The 27,826-nt window shown below is 40.8% G+C and overlaps 2 protein-coding genes across 2 annotated transcripts in view; one reads left to right on the plus strand and one right to left on the minus strand.

Moving 5' to 3' along the window:
• The window catches only part of LOC139764052 (2',5'-phosphodiesterase 12), a 213,006-nt gene extending 203,089 nt beyond the window's left edge, over positions 1 to 9,917 (minus strand). Inside the window, exon 1 of the mRNA XM_071690508.1 lies at positions 9,195 to 9,917. Within this exon, the coding sequence (XP_071546609.1) occupies positions 9,195 to 9,878 (684 nt within the window). The 5' untranslated portion in view covers positions 9,879 to 9,917. The remainder of the gene's footprint in view (positions 1 to 9,194) is intronic.
• A 482-nt stretch (positions 9,918 to 10,399) lies between these two features.
• LOC139763962 (EF-hand domain-containing protein 1-like) overlaps positions 10,400 to 27,826 on the plus strand; it is a 121,965-nt gene continuing 104,538 nt past the window's right edge. Inside the window, exon 1 of the mRNA XM_071690443.1 lies at positions 10,400 to 10,686. The gene's annotated coding sequence lies outside the window, so the exon portion shown is untranslated. The remainder of the gene's footprint in view (positions 10,687 to 27,826) is intronic.

Below are 27,826 nucleotides of genomic sequence, written 5' to 3' on the forward strand. Positions count from 1 at the left end.
CTAAAGTTGCCCTCTGCCAGTGGCCTGTTAAAGGTGAGGCACCCAAGGATAAGCAGTGGCACTGGAGTTCACTAGTTATGAAGACTCTATTGCCGTGGCCACCCCTCTGAGAAAGTTCCAATTGGAATGGGCGTCAGAGATATAGATAGATAGATAGTGAGTGTAAGGGCTAGAGCTGTGGCGCATCTTTTACTTTTAAGCCAAATATATCTTCATTACTGTCTATCTCTATTCACAATAAACTTTAAAGTGTTGCTACATTAGAGAAAGCATGGTCCATGACTTTTGGCATTTCACTAAGCCTTTCACTGGCATCAAACCAAAGAAAAACCTCAAGCTTATCATTCAGTGCAATGGTTTTGCAGCATTTGTTTCTCACTGCAGCTTTTTCTGCTAACTATGGACTCAGTAATTACTAGACATAGTGATTAGTGGGCAAACAATTCATAACTTTGTTAATGGTCCACAGAAGTCATCACATAGTGTACACTTATATTTTCACTAAATTCACAAAACAAATTACATGAGGTGTTTCACATTCCAGCCACTACACAGTGCTACTCTTGCATATGAAAGTATTTGTAAGTTCAATATCTGTTACAAATTTTTGTGACAGGAACCTTTAGATTGGCCCGTGTAGTCTTTATTTTACCCGCAATTCATCAGGGCATGCAGGCTGCATCATCTGAAAATAATATTTCATTTATCAATTATGGGGATAGGGGAGAAAGAATTCTTCCCACGTATTCCCTGCGTGTCGTAGAAGGCAACTAAAAGGGGAGGGAGTGGGGGGCTGGAAATCCTCCCCTCTCGTTTTTTTTTTCTTTTTTTTTCCAAAAGGAACAGAGAAGGGGGCCAGGTGAGTATATTCCCTCAAAAGCCCAGTCCTCTATTCTTAATGCTACCTCACTAACGTGGGAAACGGTGAATAGTTTGAAAGAAAGACCAATTATGGGTAAAAATATGTAAAACTTTCCCTCTTCTTTTATTTGGTGAACAAGCTAAACTAAAAAAAAAAGAGATGTAAGTGTTAAGGGATGACTTAAAACGACTGTGGAAAGATCATTTTATAAGCTCCTGGATTTCCCCACAAGGGGATTTCCCACAACCTGAGGTTAAGGGCCAGGGCAGCAGATGCAATTCTTAATCTTAGAGTTGAATTTCTGCATAACTGTGAATCTTTATCATGCCATGAAAAATTTGGTATTAAAATACGTTTTTTTTTGTGAGGGGTGAATTTTGGTTCAAAGAGCCTTTTTTAAAGGAGGGCATAGTGTAGTTGGAATTATGTTCAATCATGGTTTGTCTGGTATATTTAGACTAGAATACTGAAAATTCAGAAAAAAAATCACAGCTGCTAAGGAGTAAACCTAACATATTCCTTGATTTTCATGACCTTCACAATTACTGCTGTATCTAACTTCACAGAATCGCACCATTGTAAAGTTGCAAAATCATAAGTTGAACCATCATAAGTCAGGGATCATCTGTATTCCATATTAAGTAGAATAAGATATAAAGCTCAAAATCAAGCTCCTCCTCTCTAACTCTACTCTCTTTAACACTACATGAAATCACTCAGTTTCCAAAGTTAACAGTGATGCAGAGCTAAATTGGACTTTTACCTCCCAATCGGCAATTGCCTTATACCAAAAAGTGAATTATGTCTCTTATTATATATTCTAAACATTACATGGTACGACTCGATTTTAGCTCTGAGTCACTGTTTGTTTTGGATTCTGAATGATTTTGTTCTGCAGTATTAATGTAGTGTTTAGAAGAAACAATGACAGTTGAACAGCATGGTTCTGTGCACTGTATTTTACTGAGTGATATCAAATAAGGTGATGGTTGAATATTAAGGAAAATATGCAGTTAATTAATAAAAGTAGGTAAGGCAGCAAAAGATGCTTGTGGCATGAGAAGAGTGGGAGGTGGGCTGTTTAGAAAGGGTAGTGAGTGGTGGGATGAAGAAGTAAGAGTATTAGTGAAAGAGAAGAGAGAGGCATTTGGACGATTTTTGCAGGGAAAAAATGCAATTGAGTGGGAGAAGTATAAAAGAAAGAGACAGGAGGTCAAGAGAAAGGTGCAAGAGGTGAAAAAAAGGGCAAATGAGAGTTGGGGTGAGAGACTATCAGTAAATTTTAGGGAAAATAAAAAGATGTTCTGGAAGGAGGTAAATAGGGTGCGTAAGACAAGGGAGCAAATGGGAACTTCAGTGAAGGGCGTAAATGGGGAGGTGATAACAAGTAGCGGTGATGTGAGAAGGAGATGGAATGAGTATTTTGAAGGTTTGTTGAATGTGTCTGATGACAGAGTGGCAGATATAGGGTGTTTTGGTCGAGGTGGTGTGCAAAGTGAGAGGGTTAGGGAAAATGATTTGGTAAACAGAGAAGAGGTAGTAAAAGCTTTGCGGAAGATGAAAGCCGGCAAGGCAGCAGGTTTGGATGGTATTGCAGTGGAATTTATTAAGAAAGGGGGTGACTGTATTGTTGACTGGTTGGTAAGGTTATTTAATGTATGTATGACTCATGGTGAGGTGCCTGAGGATTGGCGGAATGCGTGCATAGTGCCATTGTACAAAGGCAAAGGGGATAAGAGTGAGTGCTCAAATTACAGAGGTATAAGTTTGTTGAGTATTCCTGGTAAATTATATGGGAGGGTATTGATTGAGAGGGTGAAGGCATGTACAGAGCATCAGATTGGGGAAGAGCAGTGTGGTTTCAGAAGTGGTAGAGGATGTGTGGATCAGGTGTTTGCTTTGAAGAATGTATGTGAGAAATACTTAGAAAAGCAAATGGATTTGTATGTAGCATTTATGGATCTGGAGAAGGCATATGATAGAGTTGATAGAGATGCTCTGTGGAAGGTATTAAGAATATATGGTGTGGGAGGCAAGTTGTTAGAAGCAGTGAAAAGTTTTTATCGAGGATGTAAGGCATGTGTACGTGTAGGAAGAGAGGAAAGTGATTGGTTCTCAGTGAATGTAGGTTTGCGGCAGGGGTGTGTGATGTCTCCATGGTTGTTTAATTTGTTTATGGATGGGGTTGTAAGGGAGGTAAATGCAAGAGTCCTGGAAAGAGGGGCAAGTATGAAGTCTGTTGGGGATGAGAGAGCTTGGGAAGTGAGTCAGTTGTTGTTCGCTGATGATACAGCGCTGGTGGCTGATTCATGTGAGAAACTGCAGAAGCTGGTGACTGAGTTTGGTAAAGTGTGTGGAAGAAGAAAGTTGAGAGTAAATGTGAATAAGAGCAAGGTTATTAGGTACAGTAGGGGTGAGGGTCAAGTCAATTGGGAGGTGAGTTTGAATGGAGAAAAACTGGAGGAAGTGAAGTGTTTTAGATATCTGGGAGTGGATCTGTCAGCGGATGGAACCATGGAAGCGGAAGTGGATCATAGGGTGGGGGAGGGGGCGAAAATTTTGGGAGCCTTGAAAAATGTGTGGAAGTCGAGAACACTATCTCGGAAAGCAAAAATGGGTATGTTTGAGGGAATAGTGGTTCCAACAATGTTGTATGGTTGCGAGGCGTGGGCTATGGATAGAGATGTGCGCAGGAGGATGGATGTGCTGGAAATGAGATGTTTGAGGACAATGTGTGGTGTGAGGTGGTTTGATCGAGTAAGTAACGTAAGGGTAAGAGAGATGTGTGGAAATAAAAAGAGCGTGGTTGAGAGAGCAGAAGAGGGTGTTTTGAAATGGTTTGGGCACATGGAGAGAATGAGTGAGGAGAGATTGACCAAGAGGATATATGTGTCGGAGGTGGAGGGAACGAGGAGAAGAGGGAGACCAAATTGGAGGTGGAAAGATGGAGTGAAAAAGATTTTGTATGATCGGGGCCTGAACATGCAGGAGGGTGAAAGGAGGGCAAGAAATAGAGTGAATTGGAGTCATGTGGTATACAGGGGTTGACGTGCTGTCAGTGGATTGAAGCAAGGCATGTGAAGCGTCTGGGGTAAACCATGGAAAGCTGTGTAGGTATGTATATTTGCGTGTGTGGACGTGTGTATGTACATGTGTATGGGGGGGGGGGGTTGGGCCATTTCTTTCGTCTGTTTCCTTGCGCTACCTCGCAAACGCGGGAGACAGCGACAAAGTATAAAAAAAAAAAAAAAAAAAAAAAGGTAAGGCAGCACTCTTGTAAAAAAGTCAAAGAAACCCATGAAAACATCTTAACTTCCCTAACAGTTAGAAGGTAAGAATTATCTTGATGTTCAATAATCAAGTTAAAACCTACATCATATTCATGACAGAACACTGTGAATATAATGACAGATGTCAACAAATGAAACAGCTGAGAGGCCATGTGATCACCAGCAGCATACTAATTATCATTTTGGCTATGAAGATGAGGATTCTATAGGGTCTCTAGACATTTTGCAAGTGTATTACCAACTTTTACGTTAAGTTAACTACTCCTATACTTTTGCTGATATACATGTCCTATCCATCACCACCTTACCTAATATTGTTCCATAAAACATTATACTCCGAATTATGATCCGAAACTGCTGCTGAAATCTCAAATTACTACACTAACACTGCTGAACAAAACCACTAATTATACAAAGATAATAGCAATGCAGACCTAATTGGTAAATTACCCACACCTCCACTAATGTAAAATTCCTATGTTCATAACTGTTACAGTGGCAGAGTTGTGGTAAAGCAAAATTACCCAGTCATGTAATGAGACACTACACACCTTAATCCACCTTTTCAGAAAATGAGATCTTTTTGTATTGGTATCAGGAATATCTACCTAATCCTACCATAGAACATTTGTATATGGTACATTTACCCTAGTGGTTTATTATCATTTTATTATACTGTCACTGTCTCCCGTGTTAGCGAGGTAGCACAAGGAAACAGACGAAAGAATGGCCCAACCCACCCACATACACATGTATAAACATACACGTCCACACACACACATATACATACCTATACATCTCAACGTGTACATATATATAAACAGACATATACATTTATACGCATGTACATCATTCAAACTGTCTGCCCTTATTCATTCCCGTCACCACACCGCCACACTTGAAATGACAACCCCCTCCCCCGCATGTGTACGAGGTAGCGCTAGGAAAAGACAACAAAGGCCACATTTGCTCATGCTCAGTCTCTAGCTGAAAACCTAGAATAATGAATGAGCTGTGTGAGTCATGTGCTGTCAAGTGTTACATATGACAAGGAGAGATTGTATGTTGAGGACAAAAAGCCAATAGTCCATACATTAATGAGGCAAAAAGAAAAGACAGCTACCCTAGTCATTTATGAAAATAATTTCCTTTTTTCATACTTGATTACCATTTCCTGCATCAGCGAGGTATGGCCAGGAACAGACAAAGAAAGGTAACAACCACTCACATCCATTCTCTAGCCATCATGTGTAATGCTCCAAAACCACAGTTCCCTATCCACATCCAGGCCCCACAGACCTTTCCATGGACTACCCCAAATGCTTCACATGCCCTACTTCAGTCCATTGACAGCATCTAGACCCTTGTTTACATTATTCCAATTCACTCTATCCTAAACATGCCTTTCACCCTCCTGCATTTTTAGGCCCCAGAAACTCAAAATCTTTTTCACTTCATCCTTCTATATTCAATTTGGTCTCTCAATTCCCCTTATGAAACATATACCCTCTGTGTCAACCTTTCCTCGCTCATTCTCTCCCTATGTCTAAACCATTTCAGCACATCCTCCTTAGCTCTCTCAACCACATTCTTCTTGATAACACACCTCTCTCTTACCCTTTCATTACTCAAACAAACCACCTCACACCACATACTGTCCTCAAACATTTCATTTCCAGCAAATCCACCCTTCTCCAAACAGCCTTGTCAACAGCCCATGCCTTGCATCCAAATAATGTTACTGGGACTATTATACCTTCAAACACCCATTTTTGCCCTTCCAGATAACGATCTCTTTCCACACATTCTTCACCCATATCAAAACCTTCACCCCCTCACCCACCCTATGACTTACTTCCACTTCTTAAGAACCATTCACTGCCATCTCCACTCCCATGTATCTAAAGCACTACTTCCTAAAATTTTTGTCCATTCAAAATCATGCCCCATCTAAACTATCCCTTAACCCTGCTAAACCTAATAACCTTGTTTTATTCACATCTATTCTAAACTTCCTCCTTTCACACACTCTTTTAAACTCAGACATTGACTTCTGCAGTTTCTAACTCAGATCTTCCACCGGAGCAGTATCACCAACAAATAACAACTGACTCACTTCCATCTATATCTCTGATGCCTGTTTCAACTGCGATTCCCTCAAAGGGATGGCCAAAGCAACAGTCTCCCTAACTAAGGAACTCGATTGCTGCTTCTTAGCCTTTAGTGCCTCACTCTTAACAGGCCACTGGCAGAGGGCAAGTCTAGTGCAGTGTTTGGTGAGACTCCTACCTAATGTTCCTACTGATGACTTTTAGCTAATGTACCTTCTTACTTCTACCTAATGGTTCTACCTAATAATCCTACCTAATAATCTACTGCTCCTGCCATTTTGCCAAAAGGCAGGGCTAGCACATACTGAGCACTGCAGGAAAACCTAGAATAAAGAATGAGCTGCATGAGTCATGTGTTGTCAAGAGTTACATAGGACAAGGAGAGATTGTATGTTGAGGACAAAATGCTAGTAGTCCACACATTAGTGAGGCAGAAAGAAAAGACAGCTACCAAAGTCAGGGGAGTGCAACTTGACAACCACTAAAGCGCTGGCTCACTAAGCATACGTCACAAACCCTTCTGATACCCAGATAGGTAGTATGCCTAGTAACTACTACCTACTAATTTACTAAGCCCTATCATCCCCTAAAGACTGCATACCCTCCCTTCTCTCCAAGACTCACATTTACTTCCTCACTACGCCATCCATAAACAAATAAAACAATCATGGTGACAACACACCCCTGCTACTTACCAACCTTCACCTAGAACTATTCACTATCCTTTCTTGTATATATAACTTGTATACCTAAGACCTTCCTGAGGAAACAACCCAATTATATGCTTTCTCTAGATCCATAAATGCCACGTACAGATCCATCCATTTCTCTAAGTATTTCTCACACACATACTTCAAACAAACAACTGGTCCATATATACTCTACCACCTCTGAAATCACACTGCACCTCCCGTCTGATACTCTATACAAGTCATCACCCTCTCAATTGCATACACTTCCACACAACTTACCAGGTACAGCCAACTTTATACCTTTGTAGTTTGAACACTCATCTCTGTTGCCATTACCTTTGTACAATGGAACTATACATGCATTCCAATCCTTAAGCACCTCACCATGATCCATGCATACATTGAAAGTCCTTACTAAGCAATCAACAACAAGTAACTTTTCTTGATAAATTCAACAGCAATACCATCCAATCTAGTCACCTTCCTTATTTCATCATACAAAAGGCTTTTACTCCCTATTCTCTGTTTACCAAACCATTCTCCATGACTCTCACTTTGCATACCATCCCAACCAAAACACCATTCATTTGTCATGTCATCAAACACATTCAACAGTCCTTCAAAATATTCACTCGATTTCCTCCTCACTTCATCATTACCTGTTATCTCATCCCCTTTTGCCCTCTTTACAGATGTTCCCATATGTTTTCCTGTTTTTTTGCACATCATCAATCTCCTTCCAAAATAATGTATTTCCCTTGCACAAGCCTGCACTGCTTCCCTAAATACCTCCTATTCCTCATCTACTCCCATTGCTTCATTTACTCTTAACCTTCTGCCATCCTACACTCTATCTCACCAGGTATTTCTTTACATATGTCTCTTTTCTATGCTCAGCTACTTTCATCACTTTCCTAAAACCTCCACAAATCTTCACCAACACATACACAAGCTATTGATCAGACAACCCAACATCTACCCCTTTCAGCATATCTACATCCAAAATTCTTTCTTTAACATGCCAATTACTTAACACTTGACATATCAATTTGCCTATAATTGCTACTTACATCCTTAGCACCTTTTCCTTTGAATAAAGGAACAATAATAGATTTCACCCAATCCTAAGGCACAATCTTCCATTTTCAAGCTAAATTACATATAAGATGAATCCACTCTATCACACTTTCTCCTCCATACTTCAGCATTTCAGTCATACTCTCATCCACTTCAGCCTTATTACTGCCCTTCTTACCTCCCTTTTTGCAATAGACCCCTGCACTTGTATCCTCTTTCTTCCCTCCTCCATACCCATGCATGTAACAACTGTTGTCTCATCTTCCATATTCATCAGTTCTTCAAAAGGAGGAAGTGAAAAAGATTAAAAAATCTTGTTTATTTCCTCCTTTTGATTAAGCAACTCCCCTTCCTTAATTCTCACAGTAACATTTCCATTCTGACTTTCACCTCTTTCCTTTTTTACTTCCTTCCAGTACAATTTTTTTATTTTCCCAATACCTTTAAAACTAAATATTCCAAATCACCAGTTCATCAAATGCCCCATGTTCCTCAATTATACTACCTCCACTGGCACATTCCTCACCTCTGCATTCAAATCACCCATCACTATAACCCGTTCTCGTGCATCAAAACCACTAACACACTCACTCAGCTGCTCCCAAAACACTTACTCTCATGATCTTTCTTCTCAAGCCCAAGTGCATATGCACCAATAATCACCCATCTCTCCATCAACTTTCAGTTTTACCCATATCAATCTAGAGTTTACTTTCTTACACTCTATCACATACTCCCATCACTCCTGTTTCAGGAGTAGTGCTACTCCTTCCCTTGCTCTTGTCCTCTCACTAACCCCTGACTTTACTCCCAAGACCCTTGAGCTTCGTTTCACTCAGAGCCAATACATCCAGGTTCCTTTCCTCAAACATACTACCTATCTCTCCTTTTTTCTCATCTTGGTTACATCCACACATATTTAGGCACTCCTGCTTGAGCCTCTGAGGAGGTTGAGTACTCCCTGCCTGGCTTCTTTATGTTCTGTCTTATAGAAACTGAAATACAAGGAGTAAAAGGTTTACAGCCCTCCACTCCTGCCCCCTTTAATCACCTATTACAACACACAGGGAATACAGAGGCAGAATTCTTTCTGCCCTACCCAGGAATAAAAATGTTATAATAAAACATAATAACATCAAACTTGTGTAAGACACAATTTCACCTTTAGTAGCCTTCCAACATCTTCACTTGTAGTCTTACATTCCCGGCCATATCCAAATTCAATCCAATTGATTTTGCTAAGTTGTGCACGAGAATCCTTTTCATTTTCAAACTTTTTATCGCTCTTGTACCACTTGAAGAGACACTGTTTCTTTTCTGCAAACCTAACCTCCAGCTTGTTCGGGTAAACTGGAAAACCTGCCATTATGTTCTTCGGCAGGTCTATATTCTTTACAATTGGCGGGTTTAAATCAATTTCATACCGACTGTCTCCTATAACCAATTTATGCTTATTGGCTAAAGTAACAAAGGTCTCGTAACACGATAAATCATCCTTAACAATTGTCTCGTTCTCTTCGATCATTTTCACATCAATTCCTTCTATGTCAGTCTCATTTTTCTTTTTCTTCTTTTTAAGGGCTTTCTGAATATTCCCACCAATTCTGGCCAGAATATTACTTAAATCTTCTCCAGTTGACCTCTCAAAGTTGAAAATCCTGTCAATCTTTAAAGCTTCGTCCTTGTATCTAAACGACAATCCCACCGTCTCTGTTCCATTCTCATGAGTCACAAGCACTTTCAGGGCCGACATATCGTATGTCCTCAGAAGCTGTGGTGAATAATTTCGGTATTGGATGAATTTATAAAATACATGAGCTATCGGCCTGAAAGACCGTCCTTGCATGTCTCAACTCGACTGTGTTTACATGTGGTCACTCATTTTCCTATGCAGCAAAAGGATCTCAGCCTCTCATTGGCTAATAGTATCCATGACGTCTGCTCATACTATGACTTAATGATTACGTCATCAATTTTATTTGAGATGCCAAGTCATTCTAAAGGAATTTGCAGGTACTGATAAAACATTATTTCAAGATATCTATATGCATGTTTCAAGGATGTAACTATAGCAACCTAGCCATCTTGATATGGAAATCAACGAATATCCGTGGAAACGTAGTTCTATGTAAGTGTGGGAGCGTGAGTCTGATATGGTAAAGTATATATTTCAATATCAGCGAGGACAGGACACAAAGTACTAAATAGAACTATATTCTGTCTGAAGCAATCACTTGAAGAAATGTGTATTGAGATACGTAAGTTAGGTTGGGCAGATGCATCATTTCCAGCTGTTTAAAGCTTATCTCTAAATGTGGTATTGTTCTTCATTGATCTGTTTTTCACTTTTTTCGACTAGCCCTGGAATAGGTATAGCTTGGATTACTGAACAGCTGATCAATTTGATGGTGTGGTTATTATCGTAGAATGATAATTTTGTATTAATGTTCTACACAGAAACTTCAGCAAGATTAGTATCTTGCTTTAACGACCAGTAAGAAAATATCCTAAGCCATATATTGCTGGAAAATACGTAAGATAACATGGCCATTTGTGTGGATATATCAACAAACATCACGTGGGTCCGGGGCCAGTAGCGTCCCCGTAGCCATGGCAACAAGAGCACGCTTGTGGTAATACATTGTGTATGACAGGTACTGTTCTGTGTGTATGACAGGTACTGTTCTGTGTGTATGACAGGTACTGTTCTGTGTGTATGACAGGTACTGTTCTGTGTGTATGATAGGTACCGTTCTGTGTGTATGATAGGTACCGTTCTGTGTGTATGATAGGTACCGTTCCGTGTGTATGACAGGCACCGTTCTGTGTGTATGATAGGTACCGTTCTGTGTGTATGATAGGTACCGTTCTGTGTGTATGACAGGTACTGTTCTGTGTGTATGCCAGGTACTGTTCTGTGTGTATGACAGGTACTGTTCTGTGTGTAAGACAGGTACTGTTCTGTGTGAATGACAGGTATCGTTCTGTTTGTATAACAGATATCGTTCTGTGTGTATGACAGGTACTGTTCTGTGTGTATGACAGGTACTGTTCTGTGTGTAAGACAGGTACCGTTCTGTGTGTATGACAGGTACCGTTCTGTGTGTATGATAGGTACTGTTTTGTGTGTAAGACAGGTATCGTTCTGTGTGTATGACAGGTACCGTTTTGTGTGTGTGACAGGTACCGTTCTGTGTGTATGACAGGTACTGTTCTGTGTGTATGACAGGTACTGTTCTGTGTGTATGACAGGTACCGTTCTGTGTGTATGACAGGTACTGTTCTGTGTGTAAGACAGGTACCGTTCTGTGTGTATGACAGGTACTGTTCTGTGTGTAAGACAGGTACCGTTCTGTGTGTATGATAGGTGCCGTTCTGTGTGTATGACAGGTACTGTTCTGTGTGAATGACAGGTATCGTTCTGTATGTATGACAGGCACCGTTTTGTATGATAGGTACTGTTTTGTGTGTAAGACAGGTATCGTTCTGTGTGTATGACAGGTACCGTTTTGTGTGTGTGACAGGTACCGTTCTGTGTGTATGACAGGTACTGTTCTGTGTGTATGACAGGTACTGTTCTGTGTGTATGACAGGTACCGTTCTGTGTGTATGACAGGTACCGTTCTGTGTGTATGACAGGTACCGTTCTGTGTGTATGCCAGGTACCGTTCTGTGTGTATGACAGGCACCGTTCTGTGTGTATGACAGGTACTGTTCTATGTGTATGACAGGTACCGTTCTGTGTGTATGACAGGTACTGTTCTGTGTGTATGACAGGTACCGTTCTGTGTGTATGACAGGTACCGTTCTGTGTGCATGACAGGTACAGTTCTCTGTGTATGACTGGTACCGTTCTGTGTGTATGACAGGTAGCGTTCTGTGTGTAAGACAGGTACCGTTCTGTGTGTATGACAGGTACTGTTCTTTGTGTATGACAGGTACCGTTCTGTGTGTATGACAGGTACTGTTCTGTGTGTATGCCAGGTACCGTTCTGTGTGTATGACAGGTACCGTTCTGTGTGTATGACAGGTACCGTTCTGTGTGTATGCCAGGTACCGTTCTGTGTGTATGACAGGTACCGTTCTGTGTGTATAACAGGTATCGTTCTTTGTGTATGACAGGTACCGTTCTGTGTGTATGACAGGTACCGTTCTGTGTGTATGACAGATATCGTTCTGTGTGTTTGACAGGTACCGTTTTGTGTGTATGACAGGTACTGTTTTGTGTGTATGACAGGTATCGTTCTGTGTGTATGACAGGTACCATTCTGTGTGTATGGCAGGCACCGTTCTGTGTGTATGACAGGTATTGTTTTCTGTGTATGACATGTACCGTTCTGTGTGTATGACAGGTACCGTTCTGTGTGTATGACAGGTACTGTTCTGTGTGTATGACAGGTACTGTTCTGTATGACAGGTACTGTTCTGTGTGCATGACAGGTACCGTTCTGTGTGTATGACAGGTATCGTTCTGTGTGTATGACAGGTATCGTTCTGTGTGTATGACAGGTACCGTTCTGTGTATAACAGGTATCGTTCTGTGAGTATGACAGGTACCGTTCTGTGTGTATGACAGGTATCGTTCTGTTTGTATAACAGATATCGTTCTGTGCGTATGACAGGTACCGTTCTGTGTGTATGACAGGTACCGTTCTGTGTGTATGACAGGTACAGTTCTTTGTGTATGACAGGTACCCTTCTGTTTGTACGACAGGTACCATTCTGTGTGTATGACAGTTACCGTTCTGTGTGTATGACAGGTACCGTTCTGTGTGTATGACAGGTACTGTTCTGTGTGTATGACAGATATCGTTCTGTGTGTATGACAGGTACTGATCTGTGTAGATGACAGATACCGTTTTGTATGTATGACAGGTACTGTTCTGTGTGTATGACAGGTATCGTTTTGTGTGTATGACAGGTACCGTTTTGTGTGTATGATAGGTACCGTTCTGTGTGTATGACAGGTACCTTTCTGTGTGTATGACAGGTATTGTTCTGTTTGTATGACAGGTATCGTTCTGTGCGTATGACAGGTACTGTTCTGTGTGTATGACAGGTACTGTTCTGTGTGTATGACAGGTACCGTTCTGTGTGTGTGACAGGTACCGTTGTGTGTGTATGACAGGTACTGTTTTGTGTGTATGACAGGTACTGATCTGTGTAGATGACAGGTACCATTCTGTGTGTATGACAGTTACCATTCTGTGTGTATGACAGGTACCATTCTCTGTGTATGACAAGTACTGTTCTTTGTAGATGACAGGCACTGTTCTGTGTAGATGAGTGGTACCGTTCTGTGTAGATGACAGGTACGCTTGTTTGTATGACAAGTACTGTTCTGTGTAGATGACAGGTACCGTTCTGTGTAGATGACAGGTACCGTTCTGTGTAGATGACAGGTACTGTTCTCTATTGATGACAGGTACCGTTCTGTGTGTATGACAAGTACTGTTCTGTGTAGATGAAAGGTACCATTCTGTGTAGATGACAGGTACCGTTCTGTGTAGATGATAGGCACCGTTCTGTGAAGATGACAGGCACTGTTCTGTGTAGATGACAGGCACAGTTCTGTGTGTATGACAGGTACGGTTCTGTGTAGATGACAGGTGCCATTCTGTGTAGATGACAGGTACCGTTCTGTGTGTATGACAAGTACTGTTCTGTGTAGATGACAGGCACCGTTGTGTGTATGACAAGTACTGTTCTGTGTAGATGACAGGCACCGTTGTGTGTATGACAAGTACTGTTCTGTGTAGATGACAGGCACAGTTCTGTGTAGGTGACTGGTACCGTTCTGTGTAGATGATGGGTACCATTCTCTGTAGATGAACAGGTACTGTTCTGTATTGATGACAGGTACCGTTCTCTATAGATAACAAGTACTTTTCTGTGTAGATGAAAGGTACCGTTCTGTGTAGATGACAGGTACTGCTCTGCTTAGATGACTGGTATTGTTCAGTGTAGATGACAGGCACCGTTTAGTTTATACCGTTCAGTGTAGATGACAGGCACCGTTAAGTGTGGATGAAATGACAGGTTACTTGTCATTGTGGATGATAGGTACAAAACAGTCAAAGACAATATTGAAAGACTACCTTGTTTTTGCATTTTGATATAAGTACAATCTGAATTTGATAATCATATATTGAAAAATTTAGAAAAATTGTCTTTGTAATTGGTATTATTTGGGCAGGTAAACTTGGATTCGGTACAGCCTTTTATGGGTCATGGACAGAGTGATTATAGCAAATTTGGGTAAAAGCGTAATTAAGGACACCCAGTCTTTGAATTATTTATTAATGAATATCAAATTGATTTTCTTATCATTGTCATTGTTATCATTTGTCAATATACTGTCAAGTCACACTCCTGATCCTTAGATATTCTAAGTTATCAGGATCATAATATATATGTTGACTCACAGATCAGTTATTAACAGTAAAGACATACCGATGTGCAGAGAGAAATAAAATTCAAAGATTTTGGTATGCTTCGAAGACTTGTGCCACAACTTACTGACCTAACATTGTCCAATTGCTCATGCACTGCCACATAGATTAAGGAGATCAGGAATTGCCCTATAGATTAAGTTAATCCCACTGGGTGTATACCCACTTCATGAATTACATATTAGATATGTATTTTTAAGTTAGGAATACCTTTAGCCTAGTTTTAGTCTGACTGAAGAATATAAGAACAAAGCTCAAAGGAAAACCAAACTGAACTCAAGTACAAAAGGAATGAAACCCTGTTTTGAAGTTGTACCTTTGTTTGGCAGCATATATTTAGAGACGTTTGGACAATACTTATAAGGAATGAGTGCAAATTACTGAGAGATGTATAAAAGAAAGTGACAGGAGGTCAAGAGGATGGTGCAAGGATTAAAAAGAGGGCAAATGAGAGTTGGGGTAAGAGATTGTCATTAAACTTTAGGGAGAATGAAAAGATGTTTGGGAAGGAGGTAAATAATGTGCATAAGACAAGAGAAAAATGGGAACATCATTGTAGGGGGCACGGGGAAGTGATAACAGATAGTGATGAAGTGAGGAGGGGATGGAGTGAGTATTTTGAAAGTTGTTGAATGTGTTTGATGATAAAGTGGCAGATGCAGGGTGTTTTGGTTAGGGTGGTGTGCAAAGTGAGAGGGTCAGGGAGAATGGATTGGTTAAGAGAGAAGAGGTAGTGCAAGCCGTGCAGAAGATGAAATCCAGCAAGGCAGTGGGTTTGGATGCAATTGCAGTTGAATGTATTAAGAAAGGGGAGTGACTATGTTGTTGATTGGTTGGTAAGGATATTCAGTGTATGTATGGATCATGATGAAGTGCCTGAGGATTGGTGGAATGCTTGTATAGTGCCATTGTACAAAGGCAAAGTGGATAAAGGTGAGTGTTTAAATTATAGAGACATAGGTTTGTTGACCATTCTTGGAAAATTGTATGTGAGAGTATTAATTGAGAGGGTAAAGGCATGTATAGAGCATCAGATTAGGGAAGAGCAGTGTGGTTTCAGAAGTGATAGAGGATGTGTAGATTTGTACGTAGCATTTATGGATTTGGAGAAAACATATGATAGAGTTGATAGAGATGCTTTGTGGAAGGTCTTAAGAGTATATGATGTGGGAGGTAAGCTGCTAGAAGCAGTGAGAATCATTTATCAAGAGCGTAAGGCATCTGGATGAGTAGGAAGAGGAGAGTGATTAGATCTCAGGGAAGGTCAGTCTGTGCAGGGGTGTGTGATGTCCACATGGTTGTTTAATTTGTTTATGGATGGAGTAGATAGGGAGGTAAATGCAAGAGTCTTGGAGAGAGGGGCAAGTATGCAGTCTGTTGGGGACCGGAATGAGAGGGCCTCGGAAGTGAGTTGTTTTTGTTCGCCGATGATACAGCACAGAGGTGGCTGATTCAAGTGAAAAACTGTAGAAGTTAGTGACTGAGTTTGGAAAAGTGTGTGAAAAGAGAAAGTTGAGAGTAAATGTGAATAAGAGCAAGGTTATTAAGTTGAACAGTGTTGAGGGACAAGTTAGGTGGGATGAAAGTTTGAATGGAGAAAAATTGGAGGAAGTGAAGTGTTATAGATATCTAGGAGTGGATTTATCAGCAAATGGAACCATGGAAGCAGAAGTAAGCCATAGGGTGGGAGAGGGGGCAAAAGTTCTAGGAGTGATGAAGAATGTGTGGGAAGAGAGCATTATCTTGGAGAGCAAAAATAGGTATGTTTGAAGGAATAGTTGTTCCAACAATATTATATAGTTTCGAGGCATGTGCTATAGATAGGATTGTATGGAGGAGGGTGAATGTGTTAGAAATGAAATGTTTGAGGACTGTACAAGGTGTGAGGTGGTTTGATCAAGTAAGTAATGAAAGGGTAAGAGAGATGTGTGAAGATAAAAAGAGTGTGGTTGAGAGAGCAGAAGAGGGTGCTTTGAAATGGCTTGGATATATGGAGAGAATGAGTAACGAAAGATTGACAAAGAGAATATATGTGTCAGAGATGGAGGGAACAAGAAATAGAAGCGGGAGACCAAATTGGAGGTGGAAGGATGGAGTGAAAAAGATTTTAAGTGATTGGGGCCTGAACATACAGGAGGGTGACAGGCATGCAAGGAATAGAGTGAATTGGAACGATGTGGTATACTGGGATCAATGTGCTGTCAGTGGACTGAACTAGGGCATGTGAAGCATCTGGGGTAAATCATGGAAAGTTCTGTGGGGCTTGGATGTGGATAGGGAGCTGTGGTTTCGATGCATTACACATGACAGCTGGAGACTGAGTGTGAGTGAATGAGGCCTTTTTTGTCTGTTTTCCTGGCACTACCTCGCTGATGCAGGGGGTGGTGATGCTATTTCCTGTGTGGCGAAGTAGCGACATGAATTGATAGAGGCAAGGAAGTATGAATATGTACATATATATTTATTTATTTTGCTTTGTCACTGTCTCCCGCGATAGCAAGGTAGCACAAGGAAACAGACTAAAGAATGGCCCAACCCACCCACATACACATGTATATACATACCTGTCCACACATGCAAATATTCATACCTATACATCTCAACATAAACATATATATACACACACAGTCATATACATATATACCCATGTTCATACTGTCTCCCTTTATTCATTCCCATCGCCACCCCACCACACATGAAATAACAACACCGTCCCCCCTCATGTGCGCAAGGTAGTGCTAGGAAAAAAAACAAAGGCCACATTCATTCACACTCAGTCTCCAGCTGTCATGTAATAATGCACCGAAACCACAGCTCTCTTTCCACATCCAGGCCCCACAGAACTTTCCATGGTTTACCCCAGACGCTTCACTCGCCCTGGTTCAATCCATTGACAGCACATCGACCCTGGTATACCACGTTGTTCCAATTCACTCTATTCCTTGCACGCCTTTCACCCTCCTGCATGTTCAGGCCCCGATCACTCAAAATCTTTTTCACTCCATCTTTCCACCTCCAATTTGGTTTCCCACTTCTCCTCGTTCCCTCCACCTCTGACACATATATCCTCTTGGTCAATCTTTCCTCACTCATTCTCTCCATGTGACCAAACCATTTCAAAACACCCTCTTCTGCTATCTCAATCACACTCTTTTTATTACCACACATCTCTCGTACCCTATTATTACTTACTCGATCAAACCACCTAACGCCACATATTGTCCTCAAACATCTCATTTCCAGCAAATCCACTATCCTCTGCACAACTCTATCTATAGCCCATGCCTCACAACCATATAACATTGTTGGAACCACTATTCCTTCAAACATACCCATTTTTGCTTTCCAAGATAATGTTCTCGACTTCCACACATTCTTCAATGCTCCCAGAACTTTCGCCCCCTCCCCCACCCTATGATTCACTTCCGCTTCCATGGTTCCATCCACTGCCAAATCCACTCCCAGAAATCTAAAGCACTTCACTTCCTCCAGTTTCTCTTCATTCAAACTTACATCCCAATTGACTTGTCCCTCAACCCTACTGTACCTGATAACCTTGCTCTTATTCACATTTACTCTAAGCTTTCACACACTTTACCAAACTCAGTCACCAGCTTCTGCAGTTTCTCACACGAATCAGCCACCAGCACTGTATCATCAGCGAACAACAACTGACTCACTTCCCAAGCTCTCTCATCCACAACAGACTACATACTTATCCCCTCTTTCCAAAACTCTTGCATTCACCTCCCTAACAACCCCATCCATAAACAAATTAAACAACCATGGAGACATCACACATTCCTGCTGCAAACATACATTCACTGAGAACCAATCACTTTCCTCTCTTCCTACATGTACACATGCCTTACATCCTTGATAAAAACTTTTCACTGCTCCTAACAACTTGCCTCCCACACCATATATTCTTAATACCTTCCACAGAGCATCTCTATCAACTCTATCATATGCCTTCTCCAGATCCATAAATGCTACATAGAAATCCATTTGCTTTTCTAAGTATTTCTCACATACATTTTTCAAAGCAAACACCTGATCCACACATCCTCTACCACTTAGGAAACCACACTGCTCTACCCCAATCTGATGCTCTGTGCATGCCTTCACCCTCTCAATCGATCCTCCCATATAATTTCCCAGGAATACTCAACAAACTTATACGTCTGTAATTTGAGCACTCACTCTTATCCCCTTTGCCTTTGTACAATGGCACTATGCAAGCATTCTGCCAATCCTCAGGCACCTCATCATGAGTCATACATAGATTAAATAACCTTACCAACCAGTCAACAATACAATCACCCCCTTTGTTAATAAATTCCACTGAAATACCATCAAAACCCGCTGCCTTGCTGGCTTTCATCTTCTGTAAAGCTTTTACTACCTCTTCTCTGTTTACCAAATCATTTTCCCTAACCCTCTCACTTTGCACACTACCTCAACCAAAACACCCTATATCTGCCACTCTATCATCAAACACATTCAACAAACCTTCAAAATACTCACTCCATTTCCCTCTCACATCACCACTACTTGTTATCACCTCCCCATTAGCCCCCTTCACTGAAGTTCCCATTTGTTCCCTTGTCTTAGGCATTTTATTTACCTCCTTCCAAAACATCTTTTTATTCTCCCTAAAATAAATACATGTGTATATATGTACATGTATATATATGTATATGTCTGTGTATGTGTATGTATATGTATGTATATGTTGATATGTATATGTATATATATGTTGATATGTATATGTATGTATATGTGCATGTATGGGTGTTTATATATATATTTATTTTTTATTGTACTTTGCTGCTGTCTCCCGCATTAGCGAGGTAGTGCAAGGAAACAGATGAAAGAATGGCCCAACCCACCCACATACACATGTATATACATACACGTCTACACACGCACATACACATACCTATACATCTCACCGTATACATATATATACACACACAGACATATATATATATATACACATGTACATAATTCACACTGTCTGCCTTTATACATTCCCGTCGCCACTCCGTCACACATGAAATGGAAACCCTTTCCCCCTGCATATGCGTGAGGCAGCTCTAGGAAAAGACAACAAAGGCCACATTCGTTCACGTTCAGTCTCTAGCTGTCATGTATAATGCACCAAAACCACAGCTCCCATTCCACATCCAGGCCCCACAGAACTCTCCATGGTTTACCCCAGACACTTCACACACCCTGGTTCAATCCATTGACAGCACGCCGACCCTAGTATACCACATCGTTCCAATTCACTCTATTCCTTGCACGCCTTTCACCCTCCTGCATGTTCAGGCCCCGATCACTCAAAATCTTTTTCACTCCATCTTTCCACCTCCAATTTGGTCTCCCAGCTCTTGTTCCCTCCACCTCTGACACATATATCCTCTTGGTCAATCTTTCCTCACTCATTCTCTCCATGTGACCAGACCATTTCAAAACACCCTCTTCTGCTCTCTCAACCACACTCTTTTTATTACTGTACATCTCTCTTACCTTATTATTACTTACTCGATCAAACCACCTAACACCACATATTGTCCTCAAACATCTCATTTCCAGCACATCCACCCTCCTCCGCACAACTCTATCTACAGTTCACGACTCGCAACCATATAACATTGCTGGAACCACTATTCCTTCAAACATACTCATTTTTGCTTTCCAAGATAATGTTCTTGACTTCCACACATTCTTCAACGCTCCCAGAACTTTTACCCCCTCCCCCACCCTATGATTCCCTTCCACTTCCATGGTTCCATCCACTGCCAAATCCACTCCCAGATATCTAAAACACTTATCTTCCTCCAGTTTTTCACCATTCAGACTTTACTCCTAACTGACTTGTCCCTCAACCCTAGTACCTAATAACCTTGATCTTATTCACGTTTACTCTCAGCTTTCTTCTTTCACACACTTTACCAAACTCAGTCACCAGCTTCTGCAGTTTCTCACACAAATCAGCCACCAGCGCTATATCATCAGCGAACAACAACTGACTCACTTCCCATCCATAAGCAAATTAAACAACCATGGAGACATCACACACCCCTGCTGCAAACCAACATTCACTGAGAACCAATCGCTTTCCTCTCTTCCTATATGTACACCTGCCTTACATCCTCGATGAAAACTTTCCACTGCTTCTAACAACTTGCCTCCCACACCAAATATTCTTAATACCTTCCACAGAGCATCTCTATCAACTCTATCGTATGCCTTCTCCAGATCCATAAATGCTACATAGAAATCCATTTGCTTTTCTAAGTATTTCTCACATACATTTTTCAAAGCAAACACCTGATCCACACATCCTCTACCACTTCTGAATCCACACTGCTCTTCCCCAATTTGATGCTCTGTACATGCCTTCACCCTCTCAATCAATACCCTCCCATATAATTTCCCAGGAATACTCAACAAACTTATACCTCTGTAATTTGAGCACTCACTCTTATCCCCTTTGCCTTTGTACAATGGCACTATGCAAGCATTCCGCCAATCCCAAGGCACCTCACCATGAGTCATACATAGATTAAATAACCTTACCAACCAGTCAACAATACAGTAACCCTCTTTTTTAATAAATTCCACTAAAATACCATCCAAACCCGCTGTCTTGCCGGCTTTCATCTTCCACAAAGCTTTTGCTACCTCTTCTCTGTTTACCAAATCATTCTCCCAAACCTCTCACTTTGCACACCACCTCGACCAAAACACCCTATATCTGCCACTCTGTCATCAAACACGTTCAACAAACCTTCAAAATACTCACTCCATCTCCTTCTCACATCACCGCTACTTGTTATCACTTCCCCATTAGCCCCCTTCAGTGAAGTTCCCATTTGTTCCCTTGCTTTACGCACTTTATTTACCTCCTTCCAAAACATCTTTTTATTCTCCCTAGAATTTCATACTCCTATCTATCTACCTATTTATCTGTCTTTTTACTTATCTGTCTTGATATCCTCACTCCATTCCCAATTCTATTGTGTAGATCAAGTATAATAGCTTACACATCACTCTCACTGATCCTCATCCTATGTCCAATATTTTAAAATGAAACTTTGATTGCCACACGTAAAAACATTTATCTTTTCACTTTACACGTTGAGTTAATCTTTCAGCTGAAACCAATGTCCCCATTCATCTTATTTTCATACCGAAAATGCTTTCATTACCTCCAGTCTCTAATCATTCCACTTACATCTTCACCTGAAACATCCATAGCCCTAGTCAGTTCTGTCACCTTATCTCATCTGTGGTCTACTTTTCCTTGTACCTTTCACTGTACTACAGTATATCCTCTTGATCTGCCGATCAACTGCCTTATGTTCTGAATGACCATACCATCTGAAAAGACTCTCATCCATGTACCTTTTTTTTGACTGTTTAACACCACATAAAGTTCACACATCTTCATTCATGATTTTTATATCTTAATTCCAACCATACAATGCAAACTACTCATCTTTTGCTATGATTTTTTTTCCCTGACTTGACCTATAAACACATGAGTTTTGCAGCCATGCATCAGTGCTGGGAAAGTACTCCTTTGAGCAGCTCCAACTGGAACTCCCTCAAATGGGTGGCCATGGCAAATCTCCATAACTAAAGAGCTCCAGTGCCTCTTCTTAGCCTTTAGTACCTCACCCTTAACAGGCCACTGGCAGAGAGCAAGTCTAGTCACAGTGTTTGCAGAGGCTCCTGTGTAATGTTCTGAATGACTGCTTCTATCTAATTCTCCACTTCTGTCTACTGTGTCTACCATTTTGCCAATAGGCAGGGCTAGCTCATAAAGCTTACCTCAGGAAAATCTACAGTTATGAAAAATGAGCTGCTCGAGTGAAGTGTTGTCAAGTGTTACATGTGACAAGGAGAGATTGTATGTTTGTAGACAGACTGCCAGTAATCCACATGTTAGTGAGGTAGAAAGAAAAGACATCTACCTTGGTCAGAGGAGTGCAACTTGACAGCCACTAAAATGGTGGCTCACTAAGCAGATGTCACTAACCCTCCCGATACCCAGGTGGGTTAAACTGGTAATATACCTCCCTGGTCATTGGCTGCCAGCCAGTTACTCCCCACTGCTTCTGAGTAGAAATTAAAAGCTTACCCTTGCCTCACACTTCAGTATCATCTAGTTACAGATCCCCCACCCCTAACAAATAATACTGACAGAAGACATACACACACTGGAATAACCTTACAAGAACCAAACAACTGACCTTGCAACACAGTCTTAAACTCCAACCCACTTACTGTTCAATTGCTGTATGCTCTATACATATATATCATAACACTTTCTGACCAGTGGTCCAGACCAATGGACAAGGCCAGGCTTCAGAGTGCTACGGGAGTCTCATAAAAGGGACTCCTAGAGCAGGAAGTAAGTAAGCAGCATATATATGCTAGGGCCAGTATTACTTACATGCTATGAAAAACATATGGCAGATGAGAGGTTGGTCACAAAGATATAAAGCAATGCAGCTGAAGGCACAAGGATAGGCAGACTGTGAAAGGCATGGATAGATACAGTGAGAGAGCTGCTCAGAACTAGGGATACTTTAGATAAAGATAGAGGATGATTTGAAAATCAGATATGATGGAATCATTTTGTATGTAGAAGTAGTGTGAATGATATTGATCTTACTTGACAAATCAATTTGGTGAGGGAAATGAAAATGTAAGAAGCACTTTTTTATATGTGGAAGTCCATGTTTTACTTGAACACACTAGGCATTGATTGAGGACATGTATGAGTACTTTCAAAGACTATTATGTACCTGATCCAACCCATGGAAAAGGAAATAGCATTTATGATGATATACAGATAAATATAAAAATTCAATAAAATTTCCACAGGTTATTGAATTAAGTTCATAGTTCTAATACTCCTAAATTATTTCCAAATATTCAGTGAAATTTCCACATTTTATGGTTATTCTATTCTATAAAAGTAGAAAAAAATAAAATCAAAAGAATGCAGGAACCATCATAGTCTATAACACAAACTAGAAAAAATATTCTAGCTATAGAATCCTGCAACACACACAAATAATGCCATTCTTGCTTTTCAAACCAACAGTAAATCATATATGATGTTTACTATATTAAAGATTACCCAGTACAGATTCTCTCCTGATATCTTATTTTTTTTATTATTATACTTTGTCGCTGTCTCCTGCGTTAGCGAGGTAGTGCAAGGAAACAGATGAAAGAATGGCCCAACCCACCCACATACACATGTATATACATACACTTCCACACATGCACATACACATACCTATACATCTCAACGTATACATATATATATATACACACACAGACATATACATATATACACATGTACATAATTCATACTGTCTGCCCTTGTTCATTCCCGTCACCACCCCACCACACATGAAATGAAAACCCCCTCCCACCACATGTGCGTAAGGTAGCACTAGGAAAAGACAACAAAGGCCACATTCGTTCACACTCAGTCTGTAAGTGTCATGTATAATGCACCAAAACCACAGCTTCCTTTCCACATCCAGGCCCCACAAAACTTTCCCTGGTTTACCCCAGATGCTTCACATGCCCTCGTTCAATCCATTGACAGCACGTCGACCCCGGTATACCACATCGTTCCAATTCACTCTATTCCTTGCACGCCTTTCACCCTCCTGCATGTTCAGGCTCCGATCACTCAAAATCTTTTTCACTCCATCTTTCCACCTCCAATTTGGTCTCCCACTTCTCTCATTCCCTCCCCCTCTGACACATATATCCTCTTGGTCAATCTTTCCTCACTCATTCTCTCCATGTGACCAAGCTATTTCAAAACACCCTCTTCTGCTCTCTCAACCACACTCTTTTTATTACCACACATCTCTCTCACCCTTTCATTACTTACTTGATCAAACTGCCTCACACCACATATTATCCTCAAACATCTCATTTCCAGCACATCCACCTTCCTCTGCACAACTCTATCTATAGCCCACGCCTTGCAACCATATAACAATGTTGGAACAACTATTCCTTCAAACATACCCATTTTTGCTTTCCGAGATAACGTTCTCGACTTCCACACATTCTTCAACACCCAGAACTTTCGCCCCCTCCCCTACCCTATGACTCACTTCCGCTTCCATGGTTCCATCCGCTGCCAAATCCACTCCCAGATATCTAAGACACTTCACTTCCTCCAGTTTTCTCCTTTCAAACTTACCTCCCAGTTGACTTGTCCCTCAACCCTACTGTACCTAATAACCTTGCTCTTATTCACATTTACCCTCAGCTTACTTCTTTCACACACTTTACCAAACTCAGCCACCAGCTTCTGCAGTTTCTAACCCGAATCAGCTACCAGCGCTGTATCATCAGCGAACATCAACTGACTCACTTCCCAAGCTCTCTCTTCCACAAAAGACTGCGTACTTGCCCCTCTTTCCAAAACTCTTGCAATCACCTCTCTAATAACCCCATCCATAAACAAATTAAACAACCATGGAGACATCACACACCCCTGCCGCAAACCTACATTCACTGAGAACCAATCACTTTCCTCTCTTCCTACACGTACACATGCCTTACATCCTTGATAAAAACTTTTCACTGCTTCTAACAACTTACCTCCCACACCATATATTCTTAATACCTTCCACAGAGCATCTCTATCAACTCTATCATATGCCTTCTCCAGATCCATAAATGCTACATACAAATCCATTTGCTTTTCTAAGTATTTCTCACATACATTTTTCAAAGCAAACACCTGATCCACACATCCTCTACCACTTCTGAAACCACACTGCTCTTCCCCAATCTGATGCTCTGTACATGCCTTCACCCTCTCAATCAATACCCTCCCATATAATTTCCCAGGAATACTCAACAAACTTATACGTCTGTAATTGGAGCACTCACTCTTATCCCCTTTGCCTTTGTACAATGGCACTATGCAAGCATTCTGCCAATCCTCAGGCACCTCACCATGAATCATACATACATTACATAACCTTACCAACCAGTCAACAATACAGTCACCCCCTTTTTTAATAAATGCCACTGCAATACCATCCAAACCCGCTGCCTTGCTGGCTTTTATCTTCCGCAAAGCTTTTACTACCTCTTCTTTGTTTACCAAATCATTCTCCCTAACCCTCTCACTTTGTACAAGACCTCGACCAAAACACCCTATATCTGCCACTCTATCATCAAACACATTTAACAAACCTTCAAAATACTCACTCCATCTTCTCACATCGCCACTACTTGTTATCATGATATCTTTTATTCATTTATTTATTTATTTATTTATTTTGCTTTGTTGCTGTCTCCCGCGTTAGCGAGGTAGCGCAAGGAAACAGACGAAAGAATGGCCCAACCCACCCACATACACATGTATATACATACATGTATATACATACATGTATATACATACATGTCCACACATGCAAAAATATATACCTATACATCTCAACGTATATATATATATATATATATATATATATATATATATATATATATATATATATGTATATATATATATATATATATATATATATATATATATATATATATATATATATATATATATATATATATATATATATATATACACACACACACAGACATATACATATATACACATGTATATAATGCATACTGTCTGCCTTTATTTATTCCCATCGCCACCCTGCCACACATGGAATAACAACCCCTTCTCCCCCTTGTGTGCGAGGTAGCACAAGGAAAAGACAACAAAGTCCCCATTTTTTCACACTCAGTCTCTAGCTCTCATGTAATAATGCACCAAAACCACAGCTCCCTTTCCACATTCAGGCCCCACAGAACTTTCATGGTTTACCCCAGACGCTTCACATGCCCTGGTTCAATCCATTGACAGCACGTCAACCCTGGTATACCACATCGTTCCAATTCACTCTATTCCTTGCACGCCTTTCATCCTCCTGCATGTTCAGGCCCCGATCACTTAAAATCTTTTTCACTCCATCTTTCCACCTCCAATTTGGTCTCCCACTTCTCCTCATTCCCTCCACCTCTGACACATATATCCTATTGGTCAATCTTTCCTCACTCATTCTCTCCATGTGACCAAACCATTTCAAAACACCCTCTTCTGCTCTCTCAACCACACTCTTTTTATTACCACACATCTCTCTTACCCTATTATTACTTACTTGATCAAACCACCTCACACCACATATTGTTCTCAAACATCTCATTTCCAGCACATCCACCCACTTCCGCACAACTCTATCCATAGCCCATGCCTCGCAACCATACAACATTGTTGGAACCGTTATTCCTTCAAACATTCCCATTTTTGCCTTCTGAGATAATGTTCTTGACTTCCACACATTTTTCAAAGCTCCCAGAATTTTCGCCCCTCCCTCACCCTATGATTCACTTCCACTTCCATGGTTCCATCCACTGCCAAATCCACTCCCAGATATCTAAAACACTTCACTTCCTCCAGTTTTTCTCCATTCAAACTTACCTCCCAATTGACTTGACCCTCAACCCTACTGTACCTAATAACCTTGCTCTTATTCACATTTACTCTCAACTTTCTTCTTTCACACACCTTACCAAACTCAGTCACCAGCTTTTGCAGTTTCTCACATGAATCAGCAACCAGTGCTGTATCATCAGCGAACAACAACTGACTCACTTCCCAAGCTTCTCTCATCCACTTGCCCCTCTTTCCAAAACTCTTGCATTCACCTCCCTAACAACCCCATCCATAAACAAATTAAACAACCATGGAGACATCACACACCCCTGCCGCAAACATACATTCACTGAGAACCAATCACTTTCCTCTCTTCCTACACGTACACATGCCTTACATCCTCGATAAAAACTTTTCACTGCTTCTAACAACTTGCCTCCCACACCATATATTCGTAATCCCTTCCACAGAGCATCTCTATCAACTCTATCATATGCCTTCTCCAGATCCATAAATGCTACATAGAAATCCATTTGCTTTTCTAAGTATTTCTCACATACATTTTTCAAAGCAAACACCTGATCCACACATCCTCTACCACTTCTGAAACCACACTGCTCTTCCCCAGTCTGATGCTCTGTACATGCCTTCACCCTCTCAATCAATACCCTCCCATATAATTTCTCAGGAATACTCAACAACCTTATACCTCTGTAATTTGAGCACTCACTCTTATCCCCTTTGCCTTTGTACAATGGCACTATGCAAGCATTCCGCCAATCCTCAGGCACCTCACCATGAATCATACATACATTAAATAACCTTACCAACCACTCA

The sequence above is a fragment of the Panulirus ornatus genome, chromosome 48 (genome assembly GCF_036320965.1).
Source record: "Panulirus ornatus isolate Po-2019 chromosome 48, ASM3632096v1, whole genome shotgun sequence".
Classification (NCBI taxonomy): Eukaryota; Metazoa; Arthropoda; class Malacostraca; order Decapoda; family Palinuridae; genus Panulirus; species Panulirus ornatus.